Source organism: Genypterus blacodes, unplaced genomic scaffold (assembly GCF_046128005.1).
Source record: "Genypterus blacodes isolate CSIRO-AG114 ecotype Tasmania unplaced genomic scaffold, CSIRO-AGI_Gbla_v1 ptg000156l_1, whole genome shotgun sequence".
Taxonomy (NCBI): Eukaryota; Metazoa; Chordata; class Actinopteri; order Ophidiiformes; family Ophidiidae; genus Genypterus; species Genypterus blacodes.
The window spans coordinates 160,067-172,513 of NW_027466957.1; the positions used below are offsets into that span (position 1 = coordinate 160,067).

At 47.2% G+C, this 12,447-nt stretch overlaps 1 protein-coding gene across 2 annotated transcripts in view; it reads right to left on the reverse strand.

Moving 5' to 3' along the window:
- The window catches only part of myt1b (myelin transcription factor 1b), a 73,479-nt gene that overhangs the window by 9,597 nt on the left and 51,435 nt on the right, over positions 1-12,447 (reverse strand). For both annotated transcript variants that reach the window (XM_076167165.1, XM_076167164.1), the window contains exons 5-12: positions 10,262-10,316; positions 8,980-9,013; positions 7,666-7,728; positions 6,026-6,480; positions 4,173-5,375; positions 2,342-2,476; positions 1,773-1,863; positions 1,432-1,548 (exon numbers count right to left, since the gene is read on the reverse strand). In XM_076167165.1, the coding sequence (XP_076023280.1) occupies positions 1,432-1,548; positions 1,773-1,863; positions 2,342-2,476; positions 4,173-5,375; positions 6,026-6,480; positions 7,666-7,728; positions 8,980-9,013; positions 10,262-10,316 (2,153 nt within the window). The remainder of the gene's footprint in view (positions 1-1,431; positions 1,549-1,772; positions 1,864-2,341; positions 2,477-4,172; positions 5,376-6,025; positions 6,481-7,665; positions 7,729-8,979; positions 9,014-10,261; positions 10,317-12,447) is intronic.

Consider the following 12,447-nt stretch of genomic DNA (forward strand, 5'->3'; position numbering starts at 1 on the left):
GGTGAAAGAAAGAAAGAAGAAGGGGGAATGGGGAAGAGAGGGAGGAGAGGGAGCGGAAGAGGGAGGGAGGGAGGGAGTAGGGTGAGGGTGGGGTCCTGTGAGGAATGGAGGAGTGGAGTCACCTTCCTCATCCTTTTTGCCCCCGACCCCCCCCCCCAACTCTCTACATTCTGTACACTGTGGCCCATAACGTCTCTGGACTCCAACCATACGCTCATTAATAAGCTACATGACCTGGCCTGTAGTCACACCGCTGTTGGTGTGGGCAAGCCAAAACACACACACACACACACACACAAACACACACACAAACACGCAGGATGTGCTAAGAAGGGATTTCTTGACAGTAAAAGCTTTCTACCATTGATCACAGGGGGATTTTTTCTTCTTTTTATTTATTCAACATGAATTCCATTAGAACACGGATTGCATGTGGAATACGTCTGCCGCGCTCTCCAAACACAACAGACGGCCAAGTTAATTTTAATAACAATCGGAGTATAAAAAACATGGCAAGCCTTATTATGTTTTAATCCTTGATGCTTTGTTGGGCCACTGATGAGGGTTTTCCTCAAGGAAAGCAATTATTTTTCCTATCCCCCACAATGCCCCTATAACTTGCATAATTAGCTTATCGGCTGCATTATTAATTAAAATACCAGCGAGGAAGAGTGTGGACTTAGCATAACACCAACGTCTGGTTTGTGTTAATTATCATTCTTTTGCCTGTGATCAGGGTGGCCAGCCAGTCGGGTAGATGAACGCAGATAAAGAGGTGACAGCGCTGATTAGACCTCCAGACTGTAACACTGTAATAAGACTTCCTTGTTATTCAGACCGGCTCCGCCTCTCTGGAGGGGCAGAACAACCAAGGTCAGCATCGTCTGCGTGTTAAAGTAGCTAACCTTGACAAGGACTCAGCTGTGTGTGGGTCTGGAGTCGGAGGGAATGGTTTTAATGTAGGTGAAGCGTTTGCTATGATGTAAGCTCCATTCATTAACAAAGGAAGGAGCCTCTGTTCCACTTATGTACCCCACATATCAAAGTGGAATAAGTCAACAAAGCACCAACAATACAGCTGATAAATACTTTTCACACAGACTGATCTACATTCAAATTGCACTGAGATAAAGGTAGATTGATGTAAATAATGTTGATCAATACTGAAAATACACAGAATTGGAGATAAAGTAAAGTTTTCCACAGTGTGAATCAGCTTCTATGTCTCATTTTGGAGAGCTTGGTTTGTAAACTGTAGTAACCCAGAGTTAATATTTATGAGATTTGCAGAAATAAAAAATACTCCAAATGCAAATATCTCAAAATTCTTGAGTGAACTTGTGTACTTGTGTCTGTTTCTGTGTGTTGTTTCCAGTCTTTCACCAGTTAGACCATATATTTTAAAAATGAGGCTCTGACCCTGGTTCCCACCTTAACACTCTGTCGTTGGGGCTCCCTTTAAATGGCTCTCCGCTCGGCTGAGACAGATGTTGCTTATCGTGGCCCTTGGACAGTTTCTCCGCAGCAGCGATGGGGCATCCAGACAGACTAGGAGAGGAAAGATGAATATTAAACAAGAGCACGTTGCTGCTGACCGTGTAAATCTGCATCACACTGATGTGGACTGACACTTCTGCTGCCCTGAATACATGAATATATGAGTTTGCAAATACACACACAGGGAAAATACATAAATATAATGCTCTCTGATTCAGAAGTACACACACTCACAAACAACTTGCACATTTATACACAATGGAGTGCGTGTGTACCTGCGGTGTGTGTTGCGGTTGCTGTTAACGTGACCCTGACCGGTGCATCCAGGAGTCGGACACTTCAGCACATTCTCATGCATGGCTAGAACTGAGAGGAAGATGTACAAAGTCAGTCGGACAAGGATGAACAAACAAAAGAGAGAAAGCAGGAAAGAGAGAATAGTAAGAACCGGACTATAGCCGTGTATATTTGGAGTTTTCTTAGCCTCGGACTCGAACTCTGACACGTCTGCCTCTAGTAGGACTAAATTGCTTGCTGATGCCAAAAGAGAAAATGCCAAATATTTAGCAATCAGTAAATTAGCTGTACACTCCCAAGTATATGAATGACCTCATTAAAGACACACACGGACAAATGACTGTGTCTGCAGGAGAGGCGGCGGTTTGTAATAATGTGACAGTAAACAGTCCCATCGTACATATCCCCTCCTTTCAAACAGAGCTGGACTGAGAGGAAGGGACAGGTTTCTGTCGTTGTCGGCTCGCCCTTTGTCGTCTTCCTCTTCTCTCCGTTCTTACTCGCATCACTTATTCACACACTTTCAAAGCAGCGAAGGAAAACTCACTCTCCGGGGGGATCCTGTCCTTGTGCGGACAGCCCGACAGGCTGCGGTGGTGGGGGTAAAGACCGGTCACGTGACCAGTCCCATCACACCCCGGGGTGGGACACTTGACCTCCCGCTTCTCTGGCCTACTGCTCTCTGGATAAGGGGGAAAGAATGAAGGAGAAGGGAGAAGAAAGGGTTGAGAAAGGAGAGGTGGAGGAGAAAGAAAGTGAGATGAAACAAGGTAGAGAGACATAAAGAGGGAGAGGAGAGCGGGTGAGGCACAAAATATGGGAAAGGAAAGAGGTGCAGGGGTGCAGAGATGAAAGACAGGAGAGACGGGCGGATGAAAGAGGAAGAGTGCGACGAGAGACAAGGGAGGCAGCGGAGAAGAAAGGAAGGGATGAAAAGAGGGAGAAGAGAGGAGGATGAATGAGAGAGGCAACAGAAAGAAAGAGGAGGAGAGGAGAGGAGAGGAGAGGAGGACAAAGGCACGTGGTTAATACCTTCAGCATCAACAGTCTGCTTGACTTAGCACAAAATCTGGCCATAATTCAAACTTTACAAAAGCATTATCGTCTGTCAGGGATCCACTTCTTTCATGAATTACTGTAAAACCATTTAGACTTTCAGGTGTCAACCACTTTTGATACTATAAAGTTCTACAACAACACGCCTGCATGGATGAGAGTTAGTCAGAGTGGGTGCAGAGGTTCAGAACCGCTGTACTCGGGTTTAGAGCAGTGAAGCGGCTCGCCCCTCGGTGCAGCTAGGAGTGCGTGGACGGCGAAAAACCCCACGCGATGCTATACTGGCCTTGGAATTAAATGTTAACGAGACATGATGCTCCTAATTAGTGTTGAGCAGAACAGAGACGTCACCACAGGAGGGAGCTGAGGCCAAGGAGAGGGCACCACTACCAGGCGTGTCATCACACCGCCGCTACAGTGTGAGGAGCATGACAAGTGGGCAATATGCCATCTGTGAAACACACAGCACCCAACAAATGCAGCATGTAAACAAACACTTCAACTGCTACACTGCTACAACTTCCCCCTTTTCTCTCTTCACTTGTCACTCGCTCGCTCTCCCTCTCTCCCGCTCTCTCTCCCCCTGTCGTCCTTTTTTCACACTCTCTCTTCAAGCACTCTATGCTCTTCATGGAAGTCTATTCAGCTGAAACCACTTCATCCCCGCGAGAATGGAGAGGGGGAGGATCTAAACGGAGCTCTGTGACTCATCACTGTTTTTTTTGTTACACTCTGATCCCATCATCCAGTAAGTCCAGCACATGACAGCTTGCACCGGTTTAGCATCTGTGTTAATTAAACACTGTTCACTGAAGGACCGTACAGGTGCTTTGGCAGGTTGTAGCTCTTGTACATTCATTGTTTAGGTAGCTAATGTGATTGTTGACAGGTAGAATATCACCACGTTGTTCTAAGACACTGCTTTGAAAATGTAAAAGCAATTCTTGACATGATGCCCACAGCCTTATTGTGGCAACATCATTTTCAACATCAGACTTGCAGATTTACAGATGTAGGAGCATCCCTGAATGCACCACCAGGAGGGGTCCCTGTCTCCTCCTGGCTCTGATGCATTACCCAGCTCAAGCAAAGTCCCAGGCCTCAGCACACAGCAGACAGGAAGGAGAGGAAACTACCGGCTGCGTGGTCAGACTAGATTGTTGTGTGCTTTAGATATACAGTATATGCAAAAACATGTGTACATAAACTCAAACATATGCAGTTTAAACATACAAAAGTGCTGTTTCGGTGCTCTTAACATTTTTCTAAGTACGTGTTGTAGCTTTTTTTGCACTTTTTTTCTGTTGTGTACCCAGTCCTACCTTTGCTGAAGTAGCTCTTGCGGATGATGTCCAGGTGTTTGGGCCTGTCATCCATGGTGAAGTATCGCTGGTGGTGGATATCTGGGGCACGGAGCAGCTCTCTGGGTCCAGCTGCCTTCACTTGCTCCGCCTTGAGGGCGATGGCCTGCTCCAGCAGACCCAGGTTCCCTCTGGTCATGTCGAACATCTCCGACTCGTCCGTCACCGTGGAGCGCTGTGACATGCTGTCGTCGTCGTCCCGCTCGTCGTCCCCGTCCCCGTCGTCAAAGTCTTTCTCGTCCGACTTGTCCGAATGCACCTCGATGATGTCGGGGGAGGCGGAGGACGAGGCTTTGTGGATGGTGTAGGTGTCGATGCTGGGGTTGGGGAAGTAGTCTTCCATGGGACTGGCCCTGTGCGAGCTGTAGCTCAGAGCAGGGCTGGCCCGGTAGTTGGGAGGCGGGCTGGCTTTGTCGCTGTCGTATTTGTCGAGTGGACTGGATCTGTTGGTGTCGTAGTGTGAGCTGTAGTCCTCCAGAGGGCTGCTCCTCTGGTCTTCAGTCTTGATGTGTGTTCCCTGAGCTGCTGCGGTGCTGGTGATGGTGCGGACGGCAGTTGGCACATCAGAAACGGGCAGAATGAGGTTCTTATCGTCCTCCTCTTCCTCGTCCTCATCCTCCTCTGCTGGTATGTCCTGTCTCTGCTGTGGCACTACCATTTCTTCTTCTTCTTCTTCCTCCTCTTCCTCATCTTCTTCCTCTCCCCCGTGCTCTTCTTTGATCTGCTGATGATGAGCATCCTCACTGAGATACTGATGGTTCAACTCCTGTCTCCTGTCTGTGCCCTTTCCTTCCTCTTCTTCCTGCTCCTCATCCTCTACATCAGTTGTCTCTTTCTGCAGAACAGATGACTCCTCCAATACTTGAACTCTGTCTTCCACCTCCTCGTCTTCTTCTGCCTCATTTATTCCCTCCTCTTGCTCCACTTTCACTTCTTCACACTGTTGGGCCGCCACAGTGACATCCTCTTCAGTCTCCATAGCAACAGGCTGCTGAATGGCCACCGTCGGAGCATTGTTGTCGGTGACGGTGTTGGAGTGTGAGACTCGGCCGAGATGGAGGAGAGAGTTGGCCACCTCCTCCGCACTGTGAGAAGGAGAGTGACAGTGTTGGGGTGCGGGCGGTGCCGGGCTGACCTCAGGCTCCACGATCATACACTCCTCCTCTGTCAAACACAAAGGTCAAGAGGTCAGACGGGTGACGGGTGAGCAAATCACACAGTGAAATAAAGCAGTTGTGGAATGAAAAAAAAAACACAAGTAAGTCTTAATAAGCTTAATATGTAGAGAGATAGAAAGTCAAAGTCATTCATTGGTTTGCTCGCTCGCTCGCTCTCAGAGGTCTGCACCCTAGTGGCCATCATGGGGAACAGCTACAGTATCTCACCTCTCAGCAAAAATCAATGAACAATTAAAGGACATTGTGCGTCCTTGTGATATCAAGTGTTGTTTTTCTGAATGTTATGAAGTGTAATAACATACAGCCTCTCTCTCTCTCTCTCTCTCTCTCTCTCTCTCTCTCTCTTCATCAGCAGCCACTGGGCTTTGATACTGGACTCCTACATTTACATTTAAATTATTTTAAACTGTGTAAACATCTCGGTCATAGACACCATGAGTTCTATAGGTTTATGGTTATGGTTGGGTCAGTGTGTGTGTGTGTGTGTGTGGGGGGGGGGGGCCTGAAAGCTCCACTCAGGACAAAACATCATGTATCCAACTGATGTTTCAGCAATTTATGGGATGTATTTGAGAAAAACGATGACTTTTTATCTGGAGACTCGAGCAAAGGTGCCTACAAATGTCAAACGTCTACCTTCAGCATAATCAGCAGCATCAGTTACAGATGTGCTTTCCTCCTTCTGATATGTTTCTTCGACCTCCCTCTCCTCTTCGTCCTCATTCATCTCCTCCTGTTGACTCTGTGTCTGCTCTTCCTCCTCGTGTGTCTGCCTGCCGTCTGGCACATTGTCTGTCATCTTCTCTCGCTCCTCTCCCGCCTCCCTCTCGACAGCAGCCTCTCTGTGCTCCTCCTCCTCCTCTTCCTCCACCTTGGCCTCCTCCTCCTCCTCTGCTCCTTTCTCTCCATCCTTCTCTGCCTCTCCCTCGGCCTCGCTGCTGGCGTCGCTCTCCGCGCTGAAGCCTTCATCCAGGGCCAGTTTCAAGGGGTGGGATTTCCTCTTGGAGGCAGGCCGCTCTGTGTCCTGTTCCTGTTCTTGTTCCTCCGCCTCTTCTAGACGCCGCTTTCTGGCAATGGGGCAACCCAAAACACTGATGGGTGAAGAGAGAGAGAGAGAGAGAGAGAGAGAGAGAGAGAGGACAGAAGGAGGAAAAACAGAGGGAGCAGTGTCATGAATACCAATCAGAGTCGGAACTGGAAATCATAAATGAAACATAGAACCAGCTCAGCTGCGGCATGTTGGAGAGGCCGAGTGCGCCTGTGTTTTGTCATGAGGAGGGATTTAGGCCGAGTGTACGAGAGAACAAAAACAACCTGAGGGGGGCGCCATGCTCGCTCACTCAGACTTCACAACCAATCTCAGCCAATTGACTGGAACGTTTAATGAACAACTTGTAGGGAGGCGGCAGGCGAGGCAGCGGAGGGTAAAATCCAATAAACTCCCTCTGACTCTCACCTGGGAGCCGCACAAGGAGATTGAAGGATGATCTATAAACAAAGTGCATCTGAAATTGCCTTCTGAAGCAGTACACATGTAAACAGATCGCTGAATCTGCCCCCCAATAAACAGGAGTCACAAGCCAGTGAGCTGCCCCGAGTCTTACAAGCTCTCTGAGGGTAAACGACAGAAAGGGGAGAGAGGAGGGGATGAAGAGCGGGAGAGAGGGAAGCCACGGCGCCGCACTGGAACAACACGCATCAAACTGCTGTCTGCTCAAAACTGTCAAATGTAGTGAATTCAGATTTGGAAGGTTTTTGGACAAATATGGTCTCACAAAAACCATAAACATGCAGGTATCAATCCAGAAGAAGAAGATTAAAGATTGTGTCCCTATTTAAGATTTATTAACCCGATAAATACCTCTCTGTAACAACAAATGGTGCTTTAAAATGAAAACAACTACTTCAATTTTGCCTGATGTCCGCCTTTCTTTCTCTGAGGCAATGACGACTTCAATTTAGACATTCACGTGTATCTCCTATCATGTCCTTCAAGATCACATTAAAGCTCAACCGGTCTCCAATAAATCCTTCATGATAATCACAATCATTTTGACAGCAGAACATCTTTGCACCACAGCAGTGTGTTTGTGTGTGTTCATGCTAAATCAACAGCACGGCACAGAAAAAAACAATCAGATATATGTTCATATATATGTATTTTTAAATGAAGTGACAATGAGCATTTCCATCAAGCAGATGCATGGGGGCATAAAGGACACGGAGGACAGACAGAGAGGAAGGACAGACAGAGGGTGGGTTGTAATCTGCCCTACCTTCTGTGTCGTGAGTATCTCCCACTGATATGGCCGGAGCCATTGCATCCAGGGGTGGGGCAGCTGGATGGGATGGATGGAGGTTAGAGATATGTTTAAGACAGGGTGCATTTTAGTCCCTATGCAGAAGCAAATGATAAGCAAAGGCAATAAAAAAAAAAGAAAAGTAAATTAAGATAAACGAAAACAAAGAAATATGGTGAGAGATAGAGGGCATGCAAACACGCGCATGCACAAAGATGCACATGCTCACAGATGTGCATCGCCCCCCCTCCGACTGACAGACACGCAGAATGCTTGAATGCAGGTGGCATCAAGCCGGAGAGAACATAATATTGTGTGTCGTACATCAACCCTGGCCTATATCCTGTTACTATGAGCGATAAGGATCAGCCCAGGCCCGCTGTAATTTCCCCTGCTCTTCTCTCCGCGCTAGTCATCATCATCAGGTCTCGCACGACCTCTCCCTCTCTCCCTCTCTCCCTCTCTCCTCTCTCCCCCCCCCCCCCCCCCCCCCCCCCCCCGACCCCCGCCCCTCTCTGTTTCAGGTTGCTATGACCCCTCAGGACGGCTCATTTCAATTCTCATTAACTTCCTCCAGCAATTGCCCTTTATTACTCCAATTATCCTTATTATTAATTTCACTTATTAAAAATGCAGCATTTGCATTTTAAACAAGGCTCCCTCTCTCCCTCTCTCTCTCTCTCTCTCTCTCTCTCTGTCTCTCTCTTTCTCTTTGGCCTCCACTTTTCCTTAAACCGGGAAACCTCAAGGAATTTTTGGAGTGCCGAGCACAGATCAATGCTCCGAGGTGAAGTGTGACAAAATGAGAGAGGATGAAAATATAATTTAGCAGAGGGGGAGAGGAGGGGGGAGGAGAGGAGACAATGGACTTCATGACCGATGGGGCCCTCGAAGCCGCCTAGGTGGGAGGCAAGAGAAGGCGAGAGGAGGCGAGGAGAGAGGAACAATCTAAAGAAGCTTGGGAAACGGGAAAAACTCTGCGGTCATCACTCACCATCCTCTCTGATTATGCTGTACTGTATTCTAGGATTCGACTGCAAAAAGATCTAAAGCTCTTTTCATTGCGTTCTGAACAGGAAATAGCAAAAGGCGGCGAGAAATCAATACCAGCCTGTTGGAGGCACTGGCCACGGGCTGAGAAGTGCCGATGATACGAAATAAAAATAATAATAATATAAGACCATCTAAAGCGTCCCTGACAGTGAGTCGGCTGGAGCCAGAGGTGCTTTGCGATGTGCATGAAAGAACTTTATGAAAGGGATTTGAACAAAGACCAAGGCGATTCCTTACCTCAGCTCTTGTCCTACAAGCTCAATAGGCACTGCTGCGGAGGAGAGAGGGGGAGAGAGAGAGAGAGAGAGAGGGAGGGAGGGAGGGGGAGACAGAGAGAGAGAGAGAGAGAGGGAGAGAGATACGCAGAGCGAGAACAAAGGTGAACGACTGCTCAGAAAACAGCGCTGCTAAAAGAAACTTAGATCAATAAATCACAAATGCATATGAATCCCAGGAGTCTCCCTCACAGAGGCTTACGCACTGCTGACTGCATGATCAGGAGCACAGAACACCTACACTCCCAAGATCACACACACACACACACACACATATCTACATGCAAACATACGCACATACAAAAACATGCTCACAAAAGCAAGAGGAAAAGCAAACATAAGTAAAAGCATCACTCCCACGCAGACAGAGTGCAAACACAGACACACACGCAGGCAGAGGAGAAATTCTAAATCAGCCAAATTGCTCAGTGCTGTTTTAGAAAAGAAGTGACAATTATATGCAGACTTCAGCGATACAACATGATTAATTGTTGCACTTTAGTTATCATAATTGGGAAAATGAAATTAAAAGGAAAACTGCCTTCATCAGTAGAAAACAGCACTTCATTCAGGGCTAACTTAATTGCCTTCAAAACATAAATCAAGCTCAGCTCACAAACAATTAATACGAAGACACACACACACACACACACACACCCTCCCTCTCAGCTGAGTACAGCCATCGATTGGGAGTTGAGCGCTAGAATGAATTTGGAGAAATATCCTATTTTCATTTGACCCAAATGAGAAAACAATACCATCCCAGAGAATTCAGTTTGGGCTCCGGTATCACATGCATTAATCACATGTCAGAAAGAGCCCGGGTATCAAGATACATGAAGAGCACACACACACACACACACACACATACACACACACACACACACTGTAAAAGTGAGTGCACATCTCAGTTTCTCAGTCTTTCATCATGCAGTTGGAATGACTGGACTCCTTCCTGCGCTCTGAAACACCCTGTGAACTGTTCGCCTGCATGTCTCGCTTCTTAACATCAAACACACATGTGGAGGCTTGATGCACACACACACACACACACACACACACACACACACACAAACACATATATTTATATATATACAGTATAATAATATACACGATTGTGTATTTGCGTTGAAGTAGACTTGTATACTGTTGATAACTAAACATAAGGATGGACGCAGACACACTGAGATGATGGCGTATGTGTGTGTGTGTGTGGGTGTGGGGACAAAAGACCACACACTCACCTCTGATTCCCTTGGACCGAGTGCGAGTTCGCTTGTCATCACCCTCTACACTCATCTACGGGAGATGGAAAAAAAGGGGCGAGATGGGAAGAGAGGTAAAGAGGAGGAAGAGGAGGAAGAGGAGGACAGGAAAGAACGAGAGGAGGGAGAAGGAAAAGAGAAACAAAATCAGTGCTGATTTGTCAGTGTCCTCAATATGTTCCAGCACACATCCATTGTTAATTATCTTTGCCTCTTCTTCTTCTACTTCTTCTTCTTCTTCTGCGGCTGTAATAACCCTCATTCACAACGAAGCGTACTCCCACAGAAACACAACAAAAGGTAACACAGACACAAAGAGATCATTACAGCTTTAATTCTCACAAAACAGCCCTCTCTCACCGCGTGTACTGTATCTTACTGAAGCTACTGTACACGCAGCCTCCTCACTTCATCAAAGGAGAGAGAGAGAGAGAAGCAGAGAAGGAAGGAGAGACAGCGAGAGAGAGACAGAGAGAGAGGGAGCAAGAGATCCAAAAGAGCGGAGGAGGAATCGTCAAAACACACACTGGCTTATGAGATAATAACATGGGAGACTGATGGTGACATAGTAGAGAATAGAAAACAAGCCTGGCTGTTCAAGCTGCTTTGAAATCCCCCACCCTCACACACACACACACACACACACACACACACACAGCCCATCCCATCACTCTCCCTGTAATTTCCTGCACCTGAGTGGTAGCCATGATTGTATACTGAGCAGTAGCAACTGGCAAAGAGTGCACAAGGGCCACGGCCTCTGTAAGCAGAGGGGCTGGCAATCATAACTGTGGCGTATATAATAATAAAGCCACAACACGCCTCCTAAAAAGCCACTGTAATAACCCGTTTAAGGAGGGGAGTGTGTGTGTGTGTGTGTGTTAGGGGACACGTCCTACCCGTTGCGTACTACTGGCCTGGCTTTTAAGGCACAAAGGAGCAGGTGTTAACCCGGCTGTAACACGCACATTTCACACACAAACACACACATATTGACCCTTAGCCACACCTCTCCCTGCACTCTAAAGCTATCAGATGCTTTTTAGACACAATGAAGCCATTAGCTTTGATTACTGGGTTTTTTATCGCAGGTCTCTCCTCTCGGTTTTTTTTTTCGGTTTCTGTCTCACACTTCCTCCCTCCTGTACGTCCCCACCCAAAAAAAGCCCCCTCCTCTTTATCCCCCGGTTCCCTGTCCCCCCCCTCCCCTCCCTTATCCTTGTGCAGGCACTTAGCTGCTTTGTTGCTTTTTTCTATAGTCAAGTTGGCACGGCCACGCTGGGATTCAAACACCGAGTCCCTGTTTCTGTTCTTCTCTCCCCCCCTTTTAAAAAAAAATCTGTCTCTCTATTTGGCAATGGCCCTTTCCTGCTAATAGACTACTTGTGAAAAGAAGGAGGGAAAGAGAAGAAGAAGAAGAAGAAGCACGCTGTTGTTGTTAAGGGGTTTTCTTTTAAGGGTGCACTTCATTCATTAGTGTCTAGTGTTGGGACGACCGGAGGTACAGGTGCAGAAAGGAGCCCCTCCCTTCCTGTGCCAGTCTTCCAGCGCCTTGGCCCGCTCCTCGCTCGCTCACTCGCTCGCCCGCTCGCTCACTGGCCTCCACTCTTTTGATAGAGCACTGTTAATGTAGGAGTCCTGCAACAAGCAGCAGCTTTGTGCCCTCTAAAGGGAGCAGTTGACTCCTGCGCTCCACAGCGTGTGTGGGAAGATAAGCGAGCAAGCGTGTGTGTGTGTGTGTGTGCGGAGGAAAAGAAGGAGGGAAGGAGGCAGATGTTGAGCATTGAGCTGATGTCATATTAGAACCCTGAGATTAATAAATACCAAGATAGGAACATGTTAAGTACCAGAACTTCATATATTTACAGTACAGTAATCTAGTAAACTGTAAGTGAGTCATTTACCATCAGTGTGCACAAAGTTGCAGCTTGATTCAGAACTAACTGGTACATCAGGAGTCGGCTGGTTGATGATTCAAATGATAATGTGAATACAATCATATGTATATATAATAATGAAGCACTTTGAATAACTGGATGTGATTACGACGAGAGGGAGAGTAACCACTATATATATACGCCCGTGTGTGAGGGACAGAATGAAGTGTGTATATGTGTGTGCGAGGCTGATGCACATGTTCCTCCTTTGTGTAGTTATAATACATC